General features: G+C 46.6%; 8 protein-coding genes across 9 annotated transcripts; 3 read left to right on the plus strand and 5 right to left on the minus strand.

The window, feature by feature from the left end:
* Positions 1-407: 407 nt before the first annotated feature.
* Positions 408-5505, minus strand: LOC108146312 (probable E3 ubiquitin-protein ligase HERC4). 2 transcript variants are annotated; one of them, XM_017272273.2, is made up of 11 exons: positions 5094-5505; positions 4859-5021; positions 4465-4701; positions 3050-3776; positions 2729-2990; positions 2348-2671; positions 2002-2292; positions 1347-1945; positions 1058-1283; positions 889-1002; positions 408-826 (listed from the first exon to the last, which is right to left on the minus strand). In XM_017272273.2, exons 1-11 carry the CDS (start codon positions 5205-5207, stop codon positions 674-676), a joined length of 3210 nt encoding a protein of 1069 aa, XP_017127762.1. In that variant the 5' UTR covers positions 5208-5505; the 3' UTR covers positions 408-673. The 2 variants fall into 2 exon arrangements, with proteins under 2 accessions (XP_017127762.1, XP_017127761.1); XM_017272272.2 differs by having other exon boundaries at positions 4844-5021.
* Positions 5506-5968: 463 nt separating this feature from the next.
* LOC108146015 (lipid droplet-associated hydrolase) lies at positions 5969-7448 on the plus strand. Its single transcript, XM_017271789.2, has 2 exons — positions 5969-6483; positions 6540-7448. Exons 1-2 carry the CDS (start codon positions 6291-6293, stop codon positions 7268-7270), a joined length of 924 nt encoding a protein of 307 aa, XP_017127278.1. The 5' UTR covers positions 5969-6290; the 3' UTR covers positions 7271-7448.
* Positions 7363-11622, minus strand: LOC108146011 (RNA polymerase-associated protein CTR9 homolog). The gene is made up of 6 exons (XM_017271786.2): positions 11437-11622; positions 11269-11367; positions 10272-11207; positions 9376-10212; positions 8849-9306; positions 7363-8555 (listed from the first exon to the last, which is right to left on the minus strand). The coding sequence occupies exons 1-6, from the start codon at positions 11476-11478 to the stop codon at positions 7457-7459; spliced, it is 3471 nt and encodes a 1156-aa protein (XP_017127275.1). The 5' UTR covers positions 11479-11622; the 3' UTR covers positions 7363-7456.
* A 302-nt stretch (positions 11623-11924) lies between these two features.
* LOC108146012 (5'-nucleotidase domain-containing protein 1) lies at positions 11925-14390 on the plus strand. Its single transcript, XM_017271787.2, has one exon. It carries the CDS (start codon positions 12086-12088, stop codon positions 13673-13675), a length of 1590 nt encoding a protein of 529 aa, XP_017127276.1. The 5' UTR covers positions 11925-12085; the 3' UTR covers positions 13676-14390.
* Positions 14391-14660: 270 nt separating this feature from the next.
* On the minus strand, positions 14661-16491 carry LOC108146014 (acetyl-CoA acetyltransferase, cytosolic). The gene is made up of 6 exons (XM_017271788.2): positions 16338-16491; positions 16126-16247; positions 15931-16043; positions 15440-15869; positions 15185-15370; positions 14661-15126 (listed from the first exon to the last, which is right to left on the minus strand). The coding sequence occupies exons 1-6, from the start codon at positions 16378-16380 to the stop codon at positions 14842-14844; spliced, it is 1179 nt and encodes a 392-aa protein (XP_017127277.1). The 5' UTR covers positions 16381-16491; the 3' UTR covers positions 14661-14841.
* Positions 16492-16936: 445 nt separating this feature from the next.
* LOC108146254 (ras-related protein Rac1) lies at positions 16937-18797 on the plus strand. Its single transcript, XM_017272192.2, has one exon. The coding sequence runs from the start codon at positions 17306-17308 to the stop codon at positions 17882-17884; it is 579 nt and encodes a 192-aa protein (XP_017127681.1). The 5' UTR covers positions 16937-17305; the 3' UTR covers positions 17885-18797.
* Positions 18798-19450: 653 nt separating this feature from the next.
* LOC108146253 (calumenin-B) lies at positions 19451-21504 on the minus strand. The gene is made up of 2 exons (XM_017272191.2): positions 20985-21504; positions 19451-20572 (listed from the first exon to the last, which is right to left on the minus strand). The coding sequence occupies exons 1-2, from the start codon at positions 21451-21453 to the stop codon at positions 20058-20060; spliced, it is 984 nt and encodes a 327-aa protein (XP_017127680.1). The 5' UTR covers positions 21454-21504; the 3' UTR covers positions 19451-20057.
* Positions 21505-21940: 436 nt separating this feature from the next.
* LOC108146459 (rab5 GDP/GTP exchange factor) lies at positions 21941-24477 on the minus strand. The gene is made up of 4 exons (XM_017272471.1): positions 24251-24477; positions 23973-24176; positions 23605-23917; positions 21941-23535 (listed from the first exon to the last, which is right to left on the minus strand). The coding sequence occupies exons 1-4, from the start codon at positions 24375-24377 to the stop codon at positions 22104-22106; spliced, it is 2076 nt and encodes a 691-aa protein (XP_017127960.1). The 5' UTR covers positions 24378-24477; the 3' UTR covers positions 21941-22103.
* Between the last annotated feature and the right edge of the window lie 318 nt (positions 24478-24795).

Genomic DNA, 24795 nt, shown 5'->3' on the forward strand with positions numbered 1-24795 from the left:
CCGCCACATTTCGCGCTCAGCTGTGCAGCCGGCAGTGGTGCCAAGTTGGCGTTTTTCCCCCCAAAAGCCTAATCTATTTCTTGATGTTATCGTTATCGAATTCAAACGAACCGTTTTTGCATGAATAGTATTAGTAATAGTAATCCTTAAGGACATGGTTATAAAAAAAAATTGTTAATTAATGTAATGTAATAATAAGCAAATATTGAACTTGGCAGGATTTAGAATCTGAGACATCTCGTATAACATTTTCCTGAAGAAGGCATGCCCATTTATTTTATCTGCCTTGTTGATTTGAAATCCAACCAAGTTATTAAAAACCGACTAAAAATTTAAATAAAATTGTTTGAACTCTTTCTTATCAAAACCAAGGCACAAAATAAATCTGTTGCAAGTAGAAAGCCTCCTTTTTGTCGTCTTAATACTTATACACCAATTTTATTATCATTCTTCCACTTCCTTTCTATAACAATGTGGTTTTCATAACTAATCTAGGGTTTAAAGCCATAACACATTTTACTAGTTGATTTGATCGCTGATAAATGTGTGTTCCATGTGTCGTCCATGTTCGTCCTTTAAAGCAGTCATTCCTCAATCCAAAAATGCGGGGCAACAGTAGAGAGAACTTTGAAAAAATACCTGTAGTTAAAAGCTGCTTTCCCCTTGCGGAAAATCAAACCAGACTAAAACCCTGAGTTTGCTGGATGGCCTGCAGTAGTTTGAACTTGAGGCGCTCCTTGGTCTTATAACGCGGCAAGTCCAGCAGATTGAAGCATGTGTGGGCCACGGGCAAAAAGCGTTCATCCGGGGTAGGTTGAATGATGAGCTATATATATTTTTTTAAATTTAATATCAGTTTTAAAATTTATGTTATATTTTACCACTCACTTTAAGGGCCTTCATTCCCTGAATGGGTATACGATCGCTGCCAGTCAAATAGAGCAGGAAACTCTTCTTTTCTGCCTCGGAGAGATCGTGAATGATCTCCCAGAACCATTTGATCTAAGGTGAGGAAAAGTGTTAGCCATTGATAGTAAGTATTTTCCAAATAACTTACTGTGTCATCGCCTGAGGTATAGCCCTCCCGGTATTCGCAGTTGTCCTGCAGTGCCTGCCAGTCGTAATCCTCATTTCCCACCACCACAGCCATCAGTTCCTCGGGCTGAAAAATGTGAATCACCCGACCGGAGCACACCTTCATAAAGCCCTTGTGGAAAGCAGTATAATGTAGCTCGACGGACTTGTTGAGCACAAAGTCTACATAGAGATCCACAAACTCCTGCCTTTGTTATATTATATTATTTGTTAAAGACATTAAGATCTAAAAAGTTCTATCAAACACTTACTTGTTTTCCAGCGTTACGGCTATTTCATTGCCATTGGGCTTAAGGCACTTGGTCTCCGTCTCGCCAAACACATCGCGCGTTATCTCAAAGGTCAGATCAAAGACTTCCTTGAAATCCTCGCCCTCGTAGTCGAGCAGCGACTGCATGGAGTTGGCCTCCGGTGGCGAAAGCTGGCGGAGATCGCTCAGATCCACTGGCTTGCTCAATAACTTTTTGTACAGCGCCAGCGGAAATGGCAGGTTGATGATCGTAAAGTTGTAGATGGCTAGGCCACAGAGTACACCAATCAGGAAGTACATGTTCTCCGTTTCGAAGGTGTGATCAGCAAACCAGAGGAGCCGCGACTCCTCGAACTCCTTGAACATGCCGTACTTGGGATCGAGGAGATCCTTTAGGAGCAGCATGAAGAACTCTTTGCGCACGCCACCTGCATCCTCCGCCTCCTCGCCATGGAACTTGATCTTCAGCGGCTTCTTGAGATCGCTCTGCGTGTAGCGCTGCAACTCTCTCAGGGAATCCTGCACCAGATTCTCCCGCGTCACGTTTAGCACAATGAAATGGGAAACGGGCATGCCGTAGTTGAGAAGATTGTGAAATGCCTGCAGGTTAGAAGATAATGTATTAGCAATATCACTCATAGATGACATTAACTCACATTGTTGGTCGCGTTGGCCATGGCAGAGTGCATCTGCAGGGCCTGGTCCGCCTGGAGCAGCGCCGTCTTGGCAGACGGATCGAAGAGGAATGAAAAGTTGCAAATGTTGAATTCGCTGGCAGTGTCGGCCATGATCCACTTAACGTACTCCTGCTGCACATCCGCATAGTCCGCAAGATCAGACCAGTAGAAGCTTTGATAGCTGAGGCGGTCATCGCGCAGATTGTTGATCACGCAGAGTGTCTGCATCAACTTTAGGATCACCTCCAGTTCGGTGTTATATGGCAGCAGCTGGATGGAAAAGGATCAGCACAAATTGAAAATTAAATCCAAGAGTAACACTTGCCCTCTGGCGTCTTTCGGCACTGGGACTGACGGCGGCCAATCCCATTTTGAAGCTTATAATGTGCACCACGACGTGCAAAAAGTTTTGGACAAGATGCTCAAAGTATTCCGCTGGCGTTTGGGCCAGCCACTTGATTAGCACCTTGCGTGGATTCTCAGTCAGCTTGAATATGGCATTGGCGAACGGAACCTGCAGCGACTTGTAGTGCTTGGAGTTCACAAACTCATGGTAAAGCGGCAGAAGAAGGTACAAACGCATGCTCTCCACATCCGCTGGCGAGGATACCAGCGAACCAACTAACTCTTTGGTGATATTGTCCCAGATCTTAAAGAATTATGTGATTAAAAGATGCCTATAAAATGTTGAATTGCGAAAACTTACCACCTGCTTGATGCTTTCATTTTCCACACCGCGCAGATTGTCAAATGCCAATTGGGCAGCCTTGAGATCCAAACCATGGTTTCGTACCGAGCAGCCAAAGTGCCGCTCGTGATCCAACAGGAAGGAGCCATTCCAACAGGCCTGACTCTTAAAGATTAGCTCAATGGAGCTCAGGAGATCCATGTCGCTCTGATCACTTTGCTTGAAATGAGCACATTGCTTGGTCACCTCTGCTGTTAGGGCCAGGATCTGGGATTTGGGCCTGTTAAGTGAATTATATAAATAAGACTTAATTAAAAGAAAGCAAGTGCTTATATTTACTTGTAGTTCCTAAAGTCCTCGGGTGGTAGCTTGTCCGTAAATAAGGTTGTGGTCACAATTGACTGGTCTCCGCCCGAGAAAATCTGATGGATTACCACTGAGACCTTCGCATCGTTGGACTGCAGCAGGGCCGATCCACTGGGTGACACCCAGGGACCAATGACAACCTGTGGCAGCATCAAACTCTTTGTACTCCTTGTGCCCAACTGCCCGGAGCTGCCCAAGCCGAAGGCGTAGACCCTGCCACGCGATGGAACCAGGGCCAGAGTATGGCGATTGCCACAGGCCACCTGAGTAATGGTGCTGCCCATTAGCTCCATCACCATCCTCGGCAGCATCTCATTCGAGCCGAAGCCGTGACCCAGTTGGCCATAGGCGCCTGCTCCACAAGTAAACACTCCGCCCTCGTTGGTCAGGAAAACGGAAAACTCATCGCCGCAGGCCACGAATCGAACACCCAGGGTGCGCAGCGTCTTCAGCTGGGTGGGATAGGCACGGCTCTCTTCGTCATTGAGGCCCAGTTGCCCACAGTTGTTCCTACCCCAGCCGAACACAGCACTGGACTTGGAGATGAGAAACGAGTGGTTGCCCCCGCAGGCAATCGCAGCCAACGGAATTCCCAGCAGCGTGGTCAGCAGCACGGGATGGTTGCAGTGCGTCAGTTCCTTGGGGGAGTTTACGCCCAGCTGGCCGTAGATGTTGGAGCCCCACGAATACAGCTCGCCACCTGGAAAGTCAAAGGGAAATATTAGTCGCAAGGAATAGAAAGAATATAAAAAGTCTTAAAATATGCAGCAATACATTACAAGTCCGGAAAACCGAATAATTCGTTCTTAAAAAACATGTATATCGCTAATCGTCTTTCTAATCAATTTCAAAACCTAAGTTATTTTTGTAAATAGTATTATATTTCTGTACTCCTCTAAATTACATTTGTGGTCTTTATGATAAGAACTTTTCAGTAATATAAAAATTTTAGTCATGTTGAGCAAATACAATTTTTTAAAACCTTGTATCTTATCATGTTTAGTTAAGAGATAACTCAGTAGTTTGCGATATTACAACAATGGAAAAATTTCATACTGCTAAATACAATGTAGTGTATTAAATATATAGGTAATATAGATCAAATTTAGTTAGAATGTTGGAATGATAACAAAGACAAGCATGATATGATATATACAATTATATAAAATATGATATGATTAAGTCACAATCCTGGCATTAAGTCAAGATTATAAGTTTCTTAGGAAATAAATTGGAGAATTTAAAAATTTTGGTCTAGAATGATATTTTCTCATTTATATGTTAATTTTTCCTTTCGAACTTAAAATTTCGAGTAGCTTAGCAACGTAGAATTTAAATAAAACAATTGGTCGTTCATGGGTCACAGGGATTTCAGTTTCCTCACTTACAACTGGTCAGCGCCAGGCTGTGGTTGTTGCCGCATGCGATCTGGACCACCGTCTTGGACACCAGCTGGCGCACCACCTTGGGCAACTGGACGATCTCCTGGTCGGTGGCGTGGCCCAGCTGGCCGCAATCATTGTCGCCCCAGCTCAGAACTTGTCCCCAATCGGAGAGGGCCAGCGAGTGACGGCTGCCGCACGCAATCTGGATGACCACATAGTCCTGCAGTTCGGGGATGAGCACTGCAAAGATTAGGCAGACGGTTGAGTCCGGGACTTAGCCTCGGCTTACAGCAGTGGTGGCCCATTTGTGGAGCATGTGGTGGTGATGAGGTGGAGTAGGTTGGATAGTGGAGAGACAAGACGATAAATGAAGATTACATACGAAATGGCGACATACGTGGCCTTTTGGTGGGCAGTTCGTGTCCCAGTTGGGAGTGGTCGTTGCTCCCGCAGGCGTAGACCTTTCCATTGGCGGTCAGGAAGAGAGTGTGCCGGTGTCCACAGGCCACCTGCAGTACGGCGGAGTCCGGTGTGAAGGGAATCTGACTGGGTGTGAGGATCTATCAAGTGGGACAAGGTTAATAAGTAAGTACATAACTCAGTCAACTGTTCCCAAAATTTCACTTGATTACCTGTTCGTCCTCAATCCCACCGAGTCCCAGTTGTCCATGGGATGTGCTTCCCCAGCAAAACAGCTCTCTTCCGGCTGCCGTTCCGCTGGATCCCGCGCTCTCAGCTCCTTTCATTTTTCTGGTATTTGGACAAACTGATTTACTTGTCGGTTGTACGAGAATTTTCCAGAAAATTCCCAGTTAGCCACATTCTTTGTCCACTTCTGCCCCCTCGCCTTTTTGTTTTTGCTTTCGTCGTGCCGGATTTCTCTGCTCATGCCTTCTCGTCCGAATTTCTGAATTCTCGGTAAAATGCTCCTTAACTAGAATTTACGCATGCATTGCCCTAGTTTTCTAAATTACAAATAAAAACAAAATATAAAAACTCAAGAACCAGCAACAAAAAACCAACAAATAATGGTGGCGCTGCCAACTGATTCGGAATAAGTTCCTTTTCGTAGGTTGGCAACTCTGTAAATTTCTTTTTTTTAGGGCTGCGTTACTTGCGGATTTTCAAGATCCGCATCCGCTTTTTATCTTATTTCTTTGTGTATGCGTTTTTAACCATTTTAAAATATTTAATTATTAATAACAGACCAGGATTAATAATATATTTGCAATACTTAATATTTAGACTTAAACCAATAACAAACGTATTGTTTCGTTCTCAATAACGTTTAACTGTTTTTGGTCCTAACTTGAAAGAAGTAATCCAGGCCACGATGCTACATGCTATGATTAAAAGCAAACTTCCATTTGACTTGGGCGACGTCCTTAACTTTATAATGGAAAGATTGGCTAGTCACCTAAGAGAGGACAAGTTAAGTCCCATTTAATAGTTCAAATTCAAAAAATTCCGGCACCCTTTGAACATCTGATTTGGTCATGCTTTGCAGCCCTGGTTTTCACATCAGCCGTTTCTTGCTAGCCGCCTTCGCTGAACTTCTGACCTTTGGTCATTTTGGCTCGAAAGATTAGCCCGTACCATAGTAGTGTTTATCGGGGCTATCAACACTGGATATACCGCGCAAATCTAATTGATTTAAAAGTGTCCCAAGAGCTGCACCAGTGTGGATTGAACAAAGGAAAAACCGGTTGCCACGGGGACTCGGAAAACACATTGCATTGCGTGTGAAAAGAGCTGGATCAGCAGCACAGGTGCCGATTGATTTTCACCACCGCCATCATCACATTGCCACGCCAACAGCAGCGGAAAATATGCAGGAGGCCTACGTGAACATCAACTCCATTCCCACCCACATCTTCACCTGGGGCCGTTGGATCGAGGAGACCATAACGGAGAAGGAGCTGGTCATTTGCATAACCGGTAATCCCGGACTACCTGGCTTTTACACAGAGTTTGCGGGCACCTTGCAGAAGGAACTGGGCGATCTTCCAGTTTGGGTGATAGGTAAGCGAACTTGGCCAAATCCCAATGAGTTTTAGTACATGGTGTTCTACTCCCAGGACACGCTGGCCACGATGATCCCCCGGAGGCCAGTATCCGGGAGGTGCCGCAACTCAGCGGCAACGAGGAGCTCTTCAATTTGGATGGCCAAATCAGGCACAAAGTGGCCTTTATCGAGAAGTATGTGCCGAGCGATGTGAAGATCCACTTGATTGGCCACTCCATCGGCGCGTGGATGATCCTGCAGCTGCTGGAGAACGAGCGGATACGGGAGCGCGTCCAAAAGTGCTACATGCTGTTCCCCACCGTCGAGCGGATGATGGAGTCGCCCAATGGCTGGGTCTTCACCAAGGTGGCCATGCCCCTGTACTCGGTGTTCGGCTACATCTTCTTCAGCTTCTTCAACTTTCTGCCCGTGTGGCTGCGACTGATGCTGATCCAGATCTACTTCCTGATCTTCTCCATTCCACGGCAGTACCTTGGCACCGCGCTCAAGTACTCCAAGCCGTCCGTGGCGGAGAAGGTGGTGTTCCTGGCCGACGACGAGATGGCCAGGGTGCGCGGCATCCAGCGGGAGATTGTGGAGCAGAACCTCCATCTGCTGAAGTTCTACTACGGCACCACCGATGGCTGGGTGCCCGTCTCCTACTACGAGCAGCTCAAAAAGGATTACCCCAAGGTGGACGCCCAGCTGGACACCCAAAAGATCGCCCACGCCTTCGTCCTGCGCCATTCCAGGCCCATGGCGGCAGTCGTGAGGGACATGATCCAGCAGCATCGTCGGGGATGATCTCCCTAGCCCAGACCATCAGCCCTGTCCAGCTCCTAGATGAACATCTGGACAAGGCTTGAACGACCCCATAGCAATTCCAATCCACTGCCTTTGTGTGGCAATTAGTTTGTTTTTATTAGTATCTTTTTGCATCTCTCGAAGGAAGAAACTCTAAATATAGTCAAAAGTGATTTAAGCAGTGTGTTATTTTTCCGGAGTTCCTGATCTGCTGCGAGATCCGGACTTGGATCGGCTGCCAGAGCGGGAACGGGACCTGGATCCCGACTGGGAGCGTGATCTTGAGCGGGAGCCGGACTTGGAGCGCGATCTAGAGCGAGACCCCGACTTGGAGCGAGAACGGGATCGGGATCTGGAACGGGAACCCGACTTAGAGCGGGATCTTGAGCGGGAGCCCGACTTGGAGCGAGCCCGGGAGCCAGATCTATCCGATTCCCCGCCAGATTCGATGCGGTTCTTGGCCCGCTTGCGCTTGGTGGCGCCATCGCTGTCACTGCCAGATCCGGAGCCACTGCGACTCCTGCTGCGCTTGCGGCTGGCATCCCGATCACTGCCGCTTCCAGAGCCACTGCCACTTCGGCTGCCACTGCGATTGCGGCTTCTACTCCTGCTCCTGCTCCTACTCTTGCTGCGCTTGCCATCCGACTCCGATTCGCTGGTGGAGATCGTCTCCTTGGACAGCACCTTAAGGCGCTGCTTGGCCGTCAGTTTCTCCTTGGGCTCCTTGACCGGCTTGGGCTTCTTGCCCTTCTTCTTGCCCGACTTGCCACTGGCCTGCGGCTCCTCCTCGCTGTCGCTCTCGTACTTCTCCGTCTTGCGCTTGCGTCCGCTGCCCTTCTTGCGCTCCGCCTTGCTCTTCTTCTTGCTGGGACGTTCACCCTCGCGACGAGGTCCTTCGTTGTCGCTATCGGTGCCGGATATGTAGTCATCCTTGCGCGCCCGACCGCCTCCCTTCTTGCGCTCCTTTTCCGGCGCCGAATCGGCTATCATGAGCATGTTCTTGGTCTTCTCCACGTACTCCTGCCGCTTGGCCAGCAACTGGTCCCTGGATGTCTTGGCCTCCTCCTCGCGCCTCTTTCGCTGCTCGGCCACCTTCACCTTGAACGCTTCGCGCTCCTCCTCCTGCTTGCGGCGCAGCGAGCGCTCCTCCTCGTCAATGCGCCTCGCACGGCCCACATGGTACTGCGCCTGGGAGAGCAGATCCTGGCAGGTGTTCGCCTCAATGCCGGCCACCTCGATGTTGAAGCGGTTCTTATCGCCGTGCACGGACAGGTATTGGAAATATCTGTGAAAGATTCAAGAAAGTATTTTATTAAAAATTAATAGAAAATGGTAACTATCATAATTTTATTCAACATTTTTTAAAATTATGTTTGTAATTCTTTTTATTTAGGTGTACCATTTTGAAATCTAATCCAATCTTTAAATTACACAATCATGGTGATTATTTTGCATTTATCTGCGTTATTAATCTGTTTTGCGATTCGGTTAAGTACCTAATTTTTATCTGCACTTCAACTCAATCAGATAATACCAATTAAACTCAAATCTATCACTTAAAAAAAAAGTTTAACTTACTTTTGAGCCAACTCTAGTTCGTGGACCGCCTGCAGCACAATCTCAAGCGTGGACTTCTCATCCTTGAGTATGGCCATGGCCAGTCGTGAGAGCACCACAGCTATGTTGAAGAGCAGGACAGTGTCCTGGGGGGCCACTCGACGGGCCTTGAGGAGCACCGCCTTGGCTTCGACCAGCTTGTTGGCCCGTAGATACGCTCTGGCCAGATATTGCATCACCTCGACGTTGTTGTGCTTGTAGAACTTCTTCATACAGTTCTCGTACATCTGGATGGCGCTGATGTACTGCTTCTGTTCAACGTACACGTGCGCGATGTTCAGCCACACGTCGCAGAAGTCGGCGGTGGCCTCGCGCACCTGTGCGAAAATATCCCGCGCCTCGATCACACATCCTTTGTGGGCCAGTACGGCGCCAATGCCATTGGTGGCCCAAATGTTTCGAGGATCGTTGCGGAGAACCTGCAAAGCAGCGCACACAAATATTGAGAGTATAGAATGGGAGGAGGCTTATAGCTTATCTGGACCCACCTGTTTAAATATGGCCAAGGCCTTCTCCTGGTGCTTCCTCTCCTTCTCCTTATCTCTACTCGGCTGATGCAGTGTCTGCAGGGAAAAGTTTCCCAGAGCAATCAGTGAGTAGGCATCCGTAGATGTGGCCGGATTCTTGAGGATCGTTTCGAAGTTCTTCTGACCCAAAGCGAACTGCATCTTGGCCAAATGGAGATTTCCCAGCAGAGATCTCGCGTCCGGATTGTCGTTGTTGATGTTTAGCGCATCTTTGAAGAAATCGGAAGCCACGAAAATCAAACCCTTGTCCCTGGCCATGCAACCCAAACGCAGGTAGCAGTCAATGTAGTTGGGATGCTCCTTGAGGATCTCCTTGTACAGCTTGTCGGCCACATCGTAGCTACTCATTGCCTCGTTAAGGCGCGCCAGGTTGTACTTCATGGTGACCTGAATGGACTCGTAGTACTTGACATCCTTGTCCATCTCAGAGGTGGCGTGCTTGAGCGCCGACTCCAGCGTGTCCTTGGCCATCTTCAAGTTGCCCAGGCGATAATGCAACGAGGCCACATTGTTCTGAATCTCGGCAGGAATCTCATATTTGGCCTTGTCCCGCAGAATACTCGAGGCAGTGCCGTAGGCGTTCAGCGAGGCCTGCAGATCGTTCTGCTCCAGGATCTGGGCCAGTTCGATCCAGGCCTCAATGTCCTCGGGAAACTGTTCGGTGACCTTTTTCAGGTGAGTCTTGGCCATGTCCCGCTTGGTTTGCGAGTTGGAGTGCGCATACAGCGAGCCGAGGATCTTCATGGTCTCGTAGTTGCCCGGCTGGATCTTCAGAACCTTTTCAAAGCACTGTGCGGCCTGCAATATATATATAATCGAGTTAGTAATTCATAGAATGATCAACACTTGCAACTAACGTTCTCCGTATCCCCCCGATAGATGTACATCTGGCCTAGTCCGTAGTGGGGCAGCACAAAGTTGGCCGGCGCAATCTGGGTGGATTGATAATAGTACTGGAAGGCCTGATCGTAGTCGCTCTGGGCGTGAAAGCTCCTGGCCAGTTGGTAACAGCTCTCGGCTCGCATCGCCTCGTTCTCGGTGTTGTGGAAGGCGTGCAGCGCCAGATGGTGAACCTTTTGATAGTCCTTCTTGAAGAAGAAGTGATTGGCCAGATGATTAAGCACCATGGGATTGGCATTGTCGATGGTGTACGCCTTGGAGAGCATCTGAACGCCCAGCTTGTTGGACTCCGGCTCCAGTTGATTGAGTTTGAGCACAGCCAGGCCAATCAACGCGCCCACACACTGCTGATCCAGCTGGAGGGCGCGCTCGAACGCGAGTTTGGCCTTCTCGGGATTACCCATCTTCAGGAAGCAGTGGGCCATGCCAATTCGCACGTTTGCCGGGCAGTTTGGATTGGTGCGCAGGGCTTTCTTGTAGAAGGCCATCGCTCCGCGGTAATCTTTTCGATTAAAGGCGATGCACGCCTTGCCCAGCAGCGAGGGAATATTCGAGGGGGATTGATTCAGCACAAAATTGAACTGGGCATCCGCCTGGTCCATCTTGTCGCCTTCCAGCAGGCAAAAGTAGGCCCTGCCCAGCAGATGGCTTTGGTCGTACATGATGATCTTGTCGGCACTGGTGTACAAGTTGGTGGCCTTCATAAAGAGCTCCCGCTTCTTGTCCTTGGACTTCTCGCGGTACGCCTCCTGGACATAGTGGGCGGCCAGCATGTCCAGGGCGCGCATGAGGTCCTTGTCGGAGTCACGGTACTCCTTGGTGGCGTCATCGCTGCGCGACTCCTCCAGCAGCGTGACAAAGTCCTCCGTCTTCTTTTGCTTGTAGTAGGCGAGCTGGGGGCAGAAAAAAAACATGTGGAACACCTCTCAAATTTCAAGTAGCCTTTGCACGTACCGCCACATTGACCCAAACATGCAGAGGAGCACGCTCCTGCTTGAGAATGCTCAGCACCTCCGGACAGTCGGGCAGTTGATCCGGGTCCACCTCGATCACCTAAATTGGAAAAAAAAAAATGCAGAGGTAAAACCAAATTGTATTGGGGACCCCAATATCAAAGCTTACCTCATCGGTGTCCTGCAAGGGAATTTCTATGCAGTTGGACATGATTGCGGCGCCCTGGAGCCAACAAACTGCGCGGAAAAAAACGCTTTACTGTCCACGAAACGCTTGAAAATATTTAAAAATCAGCTAATTTGGCCAACAACTTTTTCCATTCCGGTACGCTTGTTAGAGATGGCAGAAGAATCGATTGCACCAGCGATACTTTACCTGCTATCGAGTGTCGATAGCCAAATTTGGCTATGACAGTGATGTCAATTTAGCTTGTTTCAAGTCTCAAGTCTCTTTTTAATCATATTTTTTTTTTAATTGAACTTGTACAATTATTTTCTATTTGTACAATTGTACAATTATTGTTAAAGCTTATTTTCAGATTTTTTTTGTTTTGTAATCGTTTTTTGATTCAATAATTTTTTGTACGAGTAAACTAAGCCATTTTTCAATTAAATTATTCTAGCTATTTCCGGCTAGAGCCGATAGCCCAGTACTTTTCAAACTTGAATGGTTGGCAACTCTAGCAGTCGTAGACAAATAAATTTTTATAGATAGAAAATGATGTTGTCAAAACCACCTGAAAGATAGTGAAATTCGGCTTAATTTTATACTTTAATCACGCTGCGGACAAGTGAGATGTGCTAGCGGATAAGATAAGATGCTGGCCCTGGGCAGAACGGCCTCCTTGGGCGCCTTTTTCACCTGCGCTCCCCCCGCCCCCAGCGTCCTTCGCTTTGCCACCTCGACGAAAACAAAAACAAATGGGCAAAGGCAAACAGATGTTTCTCTGCTGTTATGCAAGCACGCTAAATTGGCGCAAAATTCAATGACGCTGGTTAGAGCAGCGCCGGGAGCCGTGGGAATAGCAACACGTGAATTAAGTCCACAATCGCAGCAGACTGCTAGGCACTTTCACAGTTCGTCAGTGGGAAAATCAAGGTATTCGGCCAGCACCATAATGACATCCTACCACAAGGAGCTGCTCCTCAAGGACTACGATATAGTGGGATTCGATCTGGACGGGACTCTGCTGCGCTACAACATACGCGAGATGTCTGCGCTGATCTATAAGGTCCTCAAGCAGTTCCTCGTGGAGCAAAAGGGCTACGGCAAGGACCTCCTGGATCAGCCGCTCAATGTGGACTTCCTGCAGAAGGGTTTGTTCCTGGACGGACCACGTGGCAATGTCCTGAAGCTGAGCAACGGGGCCCAAATCCTGCGCGCCACCCACGGCACTCGTCTGCTAAACGACGCCGAAATCCAGGGTATTTATGGAGCCGAGCGACAGTGGGACATCACCACCGCCTTCTACAAGGATCCCCTTTCCACTTGGAATGGAGCCGCGTCCACACAAATGCGATCCCTATTGGATTACTTCGATATGCCCAGTGCCTTGGTGTTTGCGCAGGCGGTGGATCAGGTGGATCGGGAAAAGAAGCCAACGGCAGGGGAGGAATACCAGGTGTGGCAGGATTTACAGGCGGGTCTGATGCACATCTTCAGCCGCGATCACTTTGGCAACGACATAAGCATGTACTTCAAGGGCATGCGAGCGGATCCGGCCAGATTTGTGCTCCAAACGGACGCCAGCGTGATGAACTGGCTGGGCGATCTGCGGAAGTCGGGCAAAAAGCTGTTCCTGCTCACCGGCTCCAATGTGGACTTTGCCAATTTAACGGCCACGCAAGCACTGGGCAAGGATTGGCGGAAGTACTTTGATTTCGTGGTGACCTACGCCAAGAAACCCGGTTTCTTTACCCTACAGCGACCTTTTATGCAGGTGGATGTGGAGAAACTGGTGGAGCTGCCGCAGGAGACGCAGGAAATAAAGGCTGGCGAGGTCTACTCCCAGGGAAACTGGCACCAGTTGCACGAGGCCATGGCTAAGATGCTCCAAAAGGAGCCATCCAAAGCCAAGGCACTGTATTTCGGTGACAACATAATCCAGGATGTTTATACACCGGTCAAACACCGCGACTTCGATGCGGTGGCCATAGCTGAGGAGCTGCTCCTGGAGGACGGTAAGTACCCGTATGCCGCAGAGTTGGATTCCCAGCTGTGGGGCTCCTACTTTGCCCTGGACTGCACACCCACTCTGTGGGCCAGTTTCATCAGCAGCTACGCACAGTTGTGTGTGCCCTCGGTGGAGCAAGTGGCGCAGACTTCGCCAGATAAGCGTATCATCTGCTCCAATCCGTATGGCTTCAGTCCGCGCCTGCCCAAGGAACTGGAGACGGTGCAGCTCTAGAGCTGCTGGCGGGGATGAGGGCAGCACCCCTGCTATCATCTTCCTGGAGACAATAAACGACCTGCGACCCCGAGGCGCAGTTAATCCGATAACGCTTCTTTCAGTCGAAACCTCTCCAAAATTCTTACGTACAAACAATTGTAGGTATTTAATAATAGCAATAAACAATGCAAACTTCTGAACTGTTCAATTAGCATATACAGTGCATGCCATAGCTATAAGAATTCTCTAAAACTGGGATTAATAATGCCATTTGATTGGTATAAAACACAAATTAAATATCTGTTTGGAATCCTTTTAACCATAATAACCTATAACCATATTAAATATCGATATAACACAATTAATTCATTATATAATGTTGGACATGATTCAAGTATTTACCAATTTGCCAATTATTGTTTTCAATCCTTATCTTTTGGTTTATGATTTCGAGGTCTTATTCCAAAGTCCAAAATAATAACCGATATAAGTATTTGCACAAATAACTGATTTTTAAGTTCATTTTGTTGATTAAACAAATACTTTTTTAGTTGCTAAGAAAATAAATAGTTTAATTAACGAATTATACAATTTAATATACGCTAGCCCAATTTAGTCTATATAACTATAATTCAAAGTTACTAACCTTTCAATTGTACGTATTTTATATTGATGCCAGGCCTTAATTTAATTGCCTTATTTGAATAAATATTTAAGGATTTGCACGTTGTAAGCCCCATGTAAACGGTTATTTAATTCACAGTGTACAAAATACTGCATCTGTACGTAGCAACAAAAAAACTAAAAGCAAATAAAATGGGTTGTGCATCATCATAACAAATGCAGTTTTATAAATAGCAAACAAGTGTAAAATTTCGCTTTCCTGGATAAATTGAATTTTCCGAGAACAAGACAGCAAATTGCGCCTTACTTTATCCATATAAGACGCTGGATAAAGTGTCGCAAATCAATTCCAATTTAAAATCCAACTAAAACACAGGTCTTTTCAAATTAGTTTTAATTGAAATTGAGTTGACTTTGTGACTGAGTTTGTAACGTGGGTTCTGCCCCTAAGTACATGGGAATACTACTTGTTTAGAGGATAGAATACACAGAATATCATCTCCACACTTAAGCGAGAAACAGGAAAGGCAATAAATAGATTGAATGACAATGAGTGGCGATTAGTTGAGGCGCTCCACGGCCAGGGCGATTCCCATGCCGCCACCGATGCAAAGAGAGGCAATTCCTCGTTTTCCGCCAGTGCGTTCCAGGGCATAGAGCAGCGTGACCAGGACACGGGCACCTGAAGCTCCAATCGGATGACCCAGGGCAATGGCACCGCCATTCACATTCACTTTGCTGGCATCCAGCTTTAAGTCCTGTAACACAGCCAAGGATTGGGCGGCGAAGGCTTCATTAAGCTCGTACAGATCCACTTCCTCGCGTTTCCACCCGATTTTTGTTAGCTAACAGAGTAGGGATAGTTAGTAAGCCACATGTGCCGATAAAGTTGTTCATCATTACCAAAGCTTCCACTGCTGTGACTGGTCCCAGGCCCATCACCCTGGGTTCAATGCCACTCTGCGTCCAGCCCACAATCCTGGCCAGCGGTTTAACGCCCTTCTTGGCCACCTCCTCGCCAGACATGAGCAGCACAGCAGCTGCGGAATCGTTGACACCAGACGCATTGCCAGCGGTTATAGTGCCGCCCTAAATAAACAGGAGAAAGTGGGTTACCACCTCAATAGCTTTTAGTTGGTCTAAGTTTCCAAAACCCACTTCTTTGAAGGCTGCCCTCAGCTTCTGAATGCCCTCAACGGTGCTGCCCGCCTTGATGTACTCGTCCTTGGAGAAAATCTGCGTGCCCTTGCGATCCTTGATCTCCACGGGCACAATCTCTTTGTCGAAATACCCTTTCTTCTGCGCTTCTTCTGCTCGATTTTGTGACTGCACGGCATAGGCATCCTGGGCCTCGCGACTAATCTTGTACTGCTCGGCCAGATTCTCGGCGGTGATGCCCATGTGTATGTTTTCCATGGCATCGGTGAGACCATCATGGAGCATGGAGTCCACCAGGGTGCCGGGTCCCATTTTGACGCCCTGCCGCAGGTGCATGACGTGTGGAGCCAGGGACATGCTCTCCTGACCACCGGCCACCACAACCTGGGCATCTCCCGATCGGATGGCCTGGTAACCCAGGGCCACAGTTCTGGAAAGGATTAAAGCCGGCATAAATAGAAGAAGTCGGTGTGAATCTTTGGCAAACCCACTTCAAACCGGAACCGCAGAGCATATTGATGTTGTAGGCCGGCACTTGGATGGGCACACCCGCCTTGAGGGAAGCCTGTCGAGCGGGATTCTGACCCTGGCCGGCGGTGAGGGACTAGCAAAGATTTACATAACAAAACAGATGGGTAAGATAGGCAAAGAACCCAAACGAATGGGAATGCTAATTGTGTTCCTACCTGGCCCAAAATCACCTCGTTGACCTGCTGGCCCTCTACATTCGCCCGGCGGAGCACCTCCTGGACCACCACGCTGCCCAGATCGGAGGCCTTTAGTTTAGAAAGCGTTCCATTAAAGCTACCTGTTGATTTCCATCAAGCCAACAGAAAGAGAAAGTTTCCAATTTGAATTTGGATATCAAACTATTGTTTATCTTTGATATATTGTTTACCTATGGGGGTACGGGCGGCGGACACGATGAACACGTCAGACATATTGCAATGGCCGATGGACAGGTGGCGCAGTGTTTATTGCTTAGCTAATGGACAGCAAATAAAGTTTAATTTTCGAAATTGTTATTGGCTGCCGGCAGTGTGACCAGGCGAAGTCAGAGCCCTGATACCAAACATGTGCGGCCCATACCCACCAAAAAAATAACGGTATTCTCACCAAAAAATTTTAAGAAGATATTGGTAAAAATAAATTAATAAAATAATTAAGTGTGTATATATACAATTTTATAAACTCTTTTAAAAGATAAACAGAGTTTTAAGTTATAAGTAATTTGAGAAATAAACCACAAAAATATATACAAACTTAGCTTTTCTTTAATAAATCTTATATATTTTTATGCACGCTTTAATAAAAAGACAAATAACGTCTGTCCACCTAGTGCCACCAGCTCTGGAACTATTGATTTTTGATTTTTAAGCAAAGCACCTAGCAAATTAATTTTAATTCCTAAAACTTAAAGATAATTGCATGTGAGGTGTGACCGTGTCTCTCAGAACTGTAATTCAGTAGTTTAGTATATTTCTACACGCCGGATGGTATATTTAAACAGTCCAGCCGCGGTCACACTGCAGTACACAGAAAATTTACATTTGTTGAGAAAATTAGGGAATTAAACGCACAAAAAGCGAAATAAAGAGGCCCAAAACACAAGGAGCGATCATCAGTCGCCCCGAGGACCAAGAGGCACTGGAAAAGAGTGCGGAGAGACGAGGATAACAAGGACAAGGGCCGCAGAAAGCAACAGCCCTCCGCCGCCGCCGCCCAAAAAAGACCAAACGACTGAGGACTGCCAACCAGCCATAAGAAGAAGCACCAGCACCCCCCACAATCGGCAATCACCAATTACCAATCTCTGGGAACATTTGAAGCACTCAAAAAGGTCTAGGAATCGACATATAGAACACCATGCAGGCGATCAAGTGCGTCGTCGTGGGCGACGGAGCCGTGGGAAAAACATGCCTGCTGATCAGCTATACGACCAATGCCTTTCCCGGCGAGTATATACCCACCGTTTTCGACAACTACTCGGCCAATGTGATGGTCGATGCCAAGCCGATCAATTTGGGCCTCTGGGATACGGCCGGGCAGGAGGATTACGACCGGCTGAGGCCTCTGTCCTATCCGCAGACCGATGTCTTCCTCATCTGCTTCTCGCTGGTCAATCCGGCCTCGTTCGAGAACGTGCGGGCCAAGTGGTATCCGGAGGTGCGCCACCACTGCCCCAGCACGCCCATCATCCTGGTGGGCACCAAGCTGGACTTGCGCGACGACAAGAACACGATCGAGAAGCTGCGGGACAAGAAGCTGGCGCCCATCACCTATCCCCAGGGACTGGCCATGGCCAAGGAGATCGGGGCCGTCAAGTATCTGGAGTGCTCGGCGTTGACGCAGAAGGGTCTAAAGACCGTCTTCGACGAGGCCATCCGGTCGGTTCTGTGCCCAGTGCTGCAGCCCAAGTCCAAGCGCAAGTGCGCCCTGCTCTAAAAGAGATAGAGGAGAGAATGAGATATCCCACACAATGGATTCTATTTAAACGTAATATTATTAACGATAAACCATTATGTAACCTAAGCGTTGGCCAGGCATTTGGCTGATCCGTAGTTTCTTTGTTACACTTTGCCACTAATTTCTTCAGCTACAAAAGAAAGGGGGGGATGCACTGAATCCCCCATTCAAACTCTTGCTTTCTTCGTTTCCGAGTTCGTTTCGTGTGTGTTCTGTAATTCATAATCCAATTCTGTTTACCCGTGCATTAATTTCAACTAAAAGTTAAAAGCGAGATGTTTCTAGATAAAATGGAAAACCCGATGGGCGATCTGTAACTGTAAACTCTAACTGTATTTTGTATTATTTAGTAACTTTTGTAATTAAAATTAATGTTGTAAAACTGAGGTAAAACCAAAAAAAAAAAAAAAAACAACAAAAACTGAAAAAATGTGAGAGAGGTCGAGAATAGCCGCATAAAGAGCATAAAGCATAGATGTCGCCTGTTGATCGTAGGTCCTTTAAACGGGATCAGGATATTGAGTCAGTAAAGTAAACGTTCCATTGCAATTACACTAAAATTATTACATACATACTTGTATTTAGATGTTGTTGGATATCGAAGGGACGACGCGAGCAGGTAACAACTTTTTAAACTTTTGCTAGATCCAGGAACTATCAATTTATATATATATACATATATATATATACATGTATGTATAAGATGAAAAGTCCTTCGTATACTATGTACTGAAATTAAAGGCATCAAACTGAGCAACTTTGAATACTTTGTATTTTAAAACAACAGATATTCAACAAAAACCAGCAACAACAAAAACAAGAACGAAAACCAAGATAATTATATAAATGTGTCTATTTCAATGGAAATCAATAAAGCATTATTAAAAAAGAACTACTAATTTTTGCCTACAAATTTAATTTTTTGTAATATGTTTATAAGTAATTATTTCGGATTTTTATAATCTTAATTATATATTCTATCCACTAGAATAGATTATAAATGGAAAAGAACATAAAACTAGTTTCCGTTGGTAACATTCTGACGAGCACATAAACAATCGTACACACACAAGCCCACTCAATTCATGGGGGTATGGAGTCTGGAAATCGTTTATCAAACCCCATATGGTCAATGGCTTGCATCACCAGCGAGTGCTCACTGTACACAAAGGCAGAGACAGACTTATCAGCGCCCAAATACCAATTATTTGCTTATCTCGGCGAAAGTCGAAACCCAAAAAAATCTTAATCAGCTGAAACAAAGTAAAAGATTTTCTTGTCCCCCAGTTCTGGTTTTACACAAGCAATAATAACAAAACAAAACACCCATTTCGTTTAGAGATATTTCAATGTTGGCTTATTGAATAAATAAATACATAAATTTTTACCCCTTTTCAACATTGGAGCAATTTAACTTTAACTATGTAGACATAATTGGAAATATCTTAAATTTAAATTTGTACTCAAAAGTTTTCAGTGCACTGCCTTCATACTTTGAAAGGTGAGGTTTGTGAGTTATTAAAGCAAAAAATTAAAAAAAAAATATTTTCTATTAGCAAACGTAATGCTTTTTATTCAATCATTCGTTAGTATGTTAGAACATAGATAAAATCAATTTAATTTCTTAAAATTAATAAACATTGTACAAATTTAATGGAAGTATGTAGATTCTTGCTGTATGCCAACTGGAAAGGCCTTGCATTTTTTCTAAGTGTATACTCTCTTTTAGTTTCTCCGTTTGTGTGTGCGTTTGCTGGAATGTTCTCGCAGCTGGAAATAAATCGGGCTACAGCGAAAATCATTTATGTTTATATGTTACCCAGGCAAATGCGGCGTATCTGTGGTTCGGGGCAAAGAGGAGGGGTCAAGTGGTCTCATGTGTGTGCGGATGGGGCGTTCGTTGAAGTGACGTGGCCATTGATGCTCCAAAAGCTGACGTGGACGCCTTTCAATTAAACAAATCACCTCAAATCAATTAGTCGTGGTGCCATAGTTTATGGCCCCTTCATTCGAGTCGCTTTATAATGAACTTTCAATGGTCTTAAGATCTAGGCAGGTTTTACAAGTTATTTGGCATGCGAAATGGGAGATTCGTTAAAGATTCATTCTTAATCTCTGGGATGCTGGGCATTTGATCCTTGGCTCTTAGACTCTAGAACTCATCGTGGCGTGCGAGGGCCTCGCCGAAATCGGTGGCCTGAGAGCCAACGAAAACATCGTACTTGTCCAATATCTCCGCCTTGGTCAACTGATCATCGTGGTCCACATCGGCCTCGAACATCAGGTGCTTGGCCTCGCTCTCCGAGTGATCGAAGTCGTGGGGCGCAATCCACTGCTTAACTTCCTCCACGTTCAGGTAGCCATCCTTGTCCAGGTCGCGATGATTTGAGAACGCCTCCCTTTCGTTGGCCACCCACTCGGGTTCCTCGTCTCCGGGCTCCGCAGCGCGGTACATGTCACCAATGTACTCGTCCACCGAGATCTTACCATCCTTGTCCTTGTCCAGATCGTTGATGGTCTCGGTCAGCACCACATATTTCATTTTCGGATGGTCCTCGGGATGCAGGAAGGCGGTGAACTCTTCCCGGGTCAGCTTGTCATCCAAATCCAGATCGGCTGCCGCCCAGCGGTTACGATCACGCTTTAGCAGACTCTTGTAGCTGATTCCTGTGAGGAGAAAATAAAGATTAAATAAATATTATAATTAAATAAATAAATAATAAATAATAAACAGCTATTCCTTGATGCCATTATATTCAAATATATAATCACATATTTTTGGGTCGTGCTAAGAGATTTTTAAATGTATATAGGTAGTGTATTTTAATATAAAAAAATAGGCATTCAAGTAAATTAACCAAAATAAAAATTTCCTTTTGCAAGATGATGCCATTTTGTCTTTTAAGGTAAATCAAAAGTATTTTTTAATAATAAAATAATAATCTCATGTTTTAGAGGAAATAATGAAAAATAATAGAACTGATTTTGATAAATTTTTAAATGTAAACGTAAATTTAAAACAGGCATGTATGTATGCAATTTTAAAATAGTACTTATTTAAACATAGGTATCTACCCACCATTTTCCTCCTTTTCCTTCTCCTCGTTGCTCAAGTCATCCATGAATCCGTAGACAGTCTTCCTGTAGGACTCCCAACTGATGCTTTCATTCTTCTCCGGATTGTGCTCCTTCCATAGGCGGCCCACGTCCTCGTCGATGTAGCGCCTCTGGGTGTAGGCAATCCAGTTCTTTAGCTCCGGCAAGGTGACGAATCCGTCCTTGTTCTCATCGATGCGGTCCACAATCAGGCCCAATCTCCGCCTGCTCTCCTCCGGCGTCAGGTTGTCGAACTTCTTGGACTCATCGGGACCCAGGAAGGCTTCGTGGTCGAACTGGGCATTGTGCTCGCCCCCATCGAAGTGCTTGCCATGGAGGGAGTCGTGCTCGAGGGGATTGTAGGCCACCTCTTCCGGAATGCTGGAGCCACTGGCCGCACTTATCACCACCGCCGCAACAAGTAGCAGCATCTGAATTCCGGCCCTCGCCATAGTCGATTTAAAGTCCGTCCGTTTCGTTCAAAAAGCAAATTGAGAGTGGTGACAGTTGTGGGAGCAGCAGCCAGTGTGACCGCGTATGGAACAAAAAAATATACCGTGTTTTGAAATGATGTAGTGTAACCGTTTTCTGGTAGCAGCGCTGTGGTTTTAAAAAAACCAAATTACTTGGAAAAATTCAAATTTTCAAATTGGTTCATAGGCTCCATGCGTTGATTTCACTAGATCAGTCTTCAAAAACATTTAAAATTAATAATTTGTAACCTTCCCAGCTGAAATAAATTGATTTTCTAATAGTCTTTTCTGTATAACTTACTCATTTAAAGCGAATATCAGTAAAAATAAATTATTTGATTAGATCTATGGCCAGGTCATATTTGTCCCATTTGGACAACAGTTTACTGACAAATTTAGGAGATAAAAGATTTATCAGTTCAAACAAATAACGACTCAGCCGTATCGTACGTACCACAAACATCAATGATTTTTGATTGCATTTATTAAACGTCCTTTCTGTAAAGCTAGTTAAATATTGTACAAATAAATATGTGCACACTTCTGAGTTTAAGCGATGGGCTAACTACAATATATTACTTATCTCTATTTACATTCGTGTAAGTGCGGGGGAAAGAGCTATTTAGGAGCTATTTAGGTGCCTCGCTGCTCTCCTGACCGAGTGAACTAAAGTCCCCCGTGTTGCAGGAGATGCTGGGAATATCGAAATTCGAGAAGCCACGGTAGTTGGCCACCTCGGGCTTTAACGGAGATGGCAGCAGGACAGCTGTGCCGGGAACTTCACTGTCTATCAGGCTATCCGTGGTGCTGTCCAGCAGACTGGCCTCCGGCCGAAGGGCAGGTGGCTGGGTAACTGAGCCCGCTTGCGCCAAGGGATCGAACTCGTCAAGGTTCAGTTTGGACTCATCCGCAGTGCTGTTCTCACCACTCTGGTCCGACAAATCAAAGTCATAGTTTATGTTGGTCAGTCCTCCGTGAAACTCGGAGCCCAGCATGAGCACATCGGTGTTTCCCTCGGATGAGGGCTCCTGCTCCTCCAGCAGGGACACGGCATCGAAGGCGGTGTAACTGAAGAGTGGCGAGGCGAATAGGTTGTCGGCTGGCTGAAGATTCTGCTGCAGTGGCGACAGACGACCCATCGAGCCCATACTGGTGTCCTTGAATGCTAATCCCGAATCCTCCGTAGCTGCTGGGGGCTTCGTCAAGCCACTCACTGCAGACAGCGATTGGGAGGTCAATGTGCCACCGCTGCCACTCAGCATATTCGCCTGATAATGACCAGCTTCGTTTTCGTTCTGGAGGTGAGCTCTTGCCTGGCCGATCAGGAAAGGGGGTGTTTTGATGGGCAGCAGGTTGAGTGGCGCCTTGGCCAGCACGGTGTCCACTCGTTCGGTCACCTCTCTCTGGAAATCAATAAGCTCCTTTTCGAACGAAGCGATGCCGGAGCTTATCAACGCGTTTCTCTTCTGCAACATCTCCATTCGCTTCATGTTCTCGGAAATCAAATGAAGACTTTCGCAGGCCAACAGGGCACTTTCCCAGGGCGAACTGTAGGGCTGCTGTCCGGACATGAGGGCGTCGAACTCCTCGCTACTGATGCCCAGACTCTCGCCATTCAGATTCTCGATGAAGGCAATGGCCGAGCAGAGATTGGTGAAGTAGTAGCCGCTCTCACCGCTCATCACGCGCTGCGCATTTGTGAAGCGCGTCACGAAGTTGATGTTGCTGTGCAGGCGCACAGGATTGGCCTTCAGGACGACGAATATGAGGGCGGGCAGGAAGTCATCCGCACTGGCCGGTCCGCCAGTTGCCCGTTTCAGTAGCTCGAAGATGTGCCGGCAGCAGCGCCACGTGCACTGCAGCTTCTCCTGAGGCGAGTAGTACGAATCGATGCCCACCAGCTCGGATATGGCATTGTAAACCAAATCCCTGGCCTCCGAGTTGACCTCGTCGATGCTGCAGTCCAGATGCTTGGCCGTAATCCAGCTCAGCTGGCGTATGCGCTTCTGAACCTTCACATCGCTGTCCTCATCCGTCGTGAAGTAGGGACTAAAGAGAAATCTGCAAGAGGAATAGTCCCCCGCCTTAGAGATAAACATTCTAGGGCAGTGATACTACTGCATGACTCACTTGTGGTTCTGCGTCATCACCACCTTCTCGAAGAAGTCAATGGCACTGTCGCGATCCTCGTTGGTGGCTATCTCAAAGCTGGGATCGTTGTGCACGATGTCTGAGACCTTGGTGTAGGCATTTTGCACTAAATCCGAAAGTTCATTGATATTTTTGCCACCACTTCCGTTCATATACTTTCGTATATCGCCGTCCAAACGTTGGATTTCCAGCTTAAGTTTGCGTTTGCCGTCATCGGGAATGCGGAGTTGGCGCAGTTGCAGCAGGAACTGGCCCTCCGTGGGATCGGGCACATGACCACGCTGTTGGGTGACTACATAATAAATAAGTTATAAGTTTGGGAAGTCACAAGTGCTATGTAACACAACTTTTTTGGGCTCCAGCTTGAAGGGTTTTCTGCAAAACCGCGGTGAACTTCTTCTTTTGTAGGGTGCCGGATGAGTTATCCTGGTTATCCGGTTTCTTGACCTGGTGTCCATGACCATGTCCATGTTGTGGGGATTTCCGCTCATGGGTTCCACCCGCGGTCTGTGAGGATGTGGAGGATCCGGGACCCGTTTCACCGGCCCTTTCTGTAAGATACCACTTCATAACTGAAGCCTCTGTTTGCGGATTGAGCATAATAAACCCCAAGAAGGGGACTTACGCTTCAATTTCCGTTGACACATCGAACAAAGTCCGTGGTTCTGGGGTGTCCCGTAGAATCCGCATCCCATGCGGCACTTCAGGTCCTGCTGGCCCAGGCGCAAGGAAGGTCCCGCCGCCCTCGACATCTCGGATTTTGGGTTGTACGAAAGCTTATCTTTTGTTTTTGTGTCTCAATTGTACATAATAATTGTATATGATTATTCCACGGCTGACAGTGCTGCCAGATCGTCGATTTGCTAGTGATGGCACATCGCAAAGTTTACCGGTCGAGGTGAACTGGCTCACCGGTTCACAGTACCCGCCCATCAAATGGAACCAGTTCGGTTTACATTAAAGGGGAATCCCATTAATTGAACAAGTTGATTTGGCTTAAAGTGCAGGTAGTTTTTCATTTTCCCAAATATACACTTAACTTACTATAAAAAATCAACAAGAATTTGTAAATTTATCAAATAAATAATGAGAGCTCTTTTTGAATAATACAATTTGAATAAATCTAAATAAAGTTAGTTTAAACTGTAACTTTTTAAAAATAAATTACAA

The sequence above is a fragment of the Drosophila elegans genome, unplaced genomic scaffold (assembly GCF_018152505.1).
Source record: "Drosophila elegans isolate 14027-0461.03 unplaced genomic scaffold, ASM1815250v1 contig_208, whole genome shotgun sequence".
Classification (NCBI taxonomy): Eukaryota; Metazoa; Arthropoda; class Insecta; order Diptera; family Drosophilidae; genus Drosophila; species Drosophila elegans.

What these genes read in the sequence shown, in the direction of transcription:
- LOC108146312 (XM_017272272.2), bottom strand. Translation starts at nt 5,207, where the DNA reads ATGAAAGGAGCTGAGAGCGCGGGATCCAGCGGAACGGCAGCCGGAAGA. An exon ending in GTGGGATTGAGGACGAACAG is followed by an intron (nt 5,022 to 5,093) that starts GTAATCAAGTGA and finishes CCCACTTGATAG; the next exon opens with ATCCTCACACCCAGTCAGAT. An exon ending in ATGAAAGCATCAAGCAGGTG is followed by an intron (nt 2,672 to 2,728) that starts GTAAGTTTTCGC and finishes TAATTCTTTAAG; the next exon opens with ATCTGGGACAATATCACCAA.
- LOC108146015 (XM_017271789.2), top strand. Translation starts at nt 6,291, where the DNA reads ATGCAGGAGGCCTACGTGAACATCAACTCCATTCCCACCCACATCTTC. An exon ending in TCTTCCAGTTTGGGTGATAG is followed by an intron (nt 6,484 to 6,539) that starts GTAAGCGAACTT and finishes TTCTACTCCCAG; the next exon opens with GACACGCTGGCCACGATGAT.
- LOC108146011 (XM_017271786.2), bottom strand. Translation starts at nt 11,478, where the DNA reads ATGTCCAACTGCATAGAAATTCCCTTGCAGGACACCGATGAG. An exon ending in CCTTGGCCATATTTAAACAG is followed by an intron (nt 9,307 to 9,375) that starts GTGGGTCCAGAT and finishes GCTGCTTTGCAG; the next exon opens with GTTCTCCGCAACGATCCTCG. An exon ending in GAACTAGAGTTGGCTCAAAA is followed by an intron (nt 8,556 to 8,848) that starts GTAAGTTAAACT and finishes AATCTTTCACAG; the next exon opens with ATATTTCCAATACCTGTCCG.
- LOC108146012 (XM_017271787.2), top strand. Translation starts at nt 12,086, where the DNA reads ATGCTGGCCCTGGGCAGAACGGCCTCCTTGGGCGCCTTTTTCACCTGC.
- LOC108146014 (XM_017271788.2), bottom strand. Translation starts at nt 16,380, where the DNA reads ATGTCTGACGTGTTCATCGTGTCCGCCGCCCGTACCCCCATAG. An exon ending in TGAGGGCAGCCTTCAAAGAA is followed by an intron (nt 15,371 to 15,439) that starts GTGGGTTTTGGA and finishes CTGTTTATTTAG; the next exon opens with GGCGGCACTATAACCGCTGG. An exon ending in TCACAGCAGTGGAAGCTTTG is followed by an intron (nt 15,127 to 15,184) that starts GTAATGATGAAC and finishes CTACTCTGTTAG; the next exon opens with CTAACAAAAATCGGGTGGAA.
- LOC108146254 (XM_017272192.2), top strand. Translation starts at nt 17,306, where the DNA reads ATGCAGGCGATCAAGTGCGTCGTCGTGGGCGACGGAGCCGTGGGAAAA.
- LOC108146253 (XM_017272191.2), bottom strand. Translation starts at nt 21,453, where the DNA reads ATGGCGAGGGCCGGAATTCAGATGCTGCTACTTGTTGCGGCGGTGGTG. An exon ending in GAAGGAAAAGGAGGAAAATG is followed by an intron (nt 20,573 to 20,984) that starts GTGGGTAGATAC and finishes TTCTCCTCACAG; the next exon opens with GAATCAGCTACAAGAGTCTG.
- LOC108146459 (XM_017272471.1), bottom strand. Translation starts at nt 24,377, where the DNA reads ATGTCGAGGGCGGCGGGACCTTCCTTGCGCCTGGGCCAGCAGGACCTG. An exon ending in TCAAGCTGGAGCCCAAAAAA is followed by an intron (nt 23,918 to 23,972) that starts GTTGTGTTACAT and finishes TTTATTATGTAG; the next exon opens with TCACCCAACAGCGTGGTCAT. An exon ending in GTGATGACGCAGAACCACAA is followed by an intron (nt 23,536 to 23,604) that starts GTGAGTCATGCA and finishes TTCCTCTTGCAG; the next exon opens with ATTTCTCTTTAGTCCCTACT.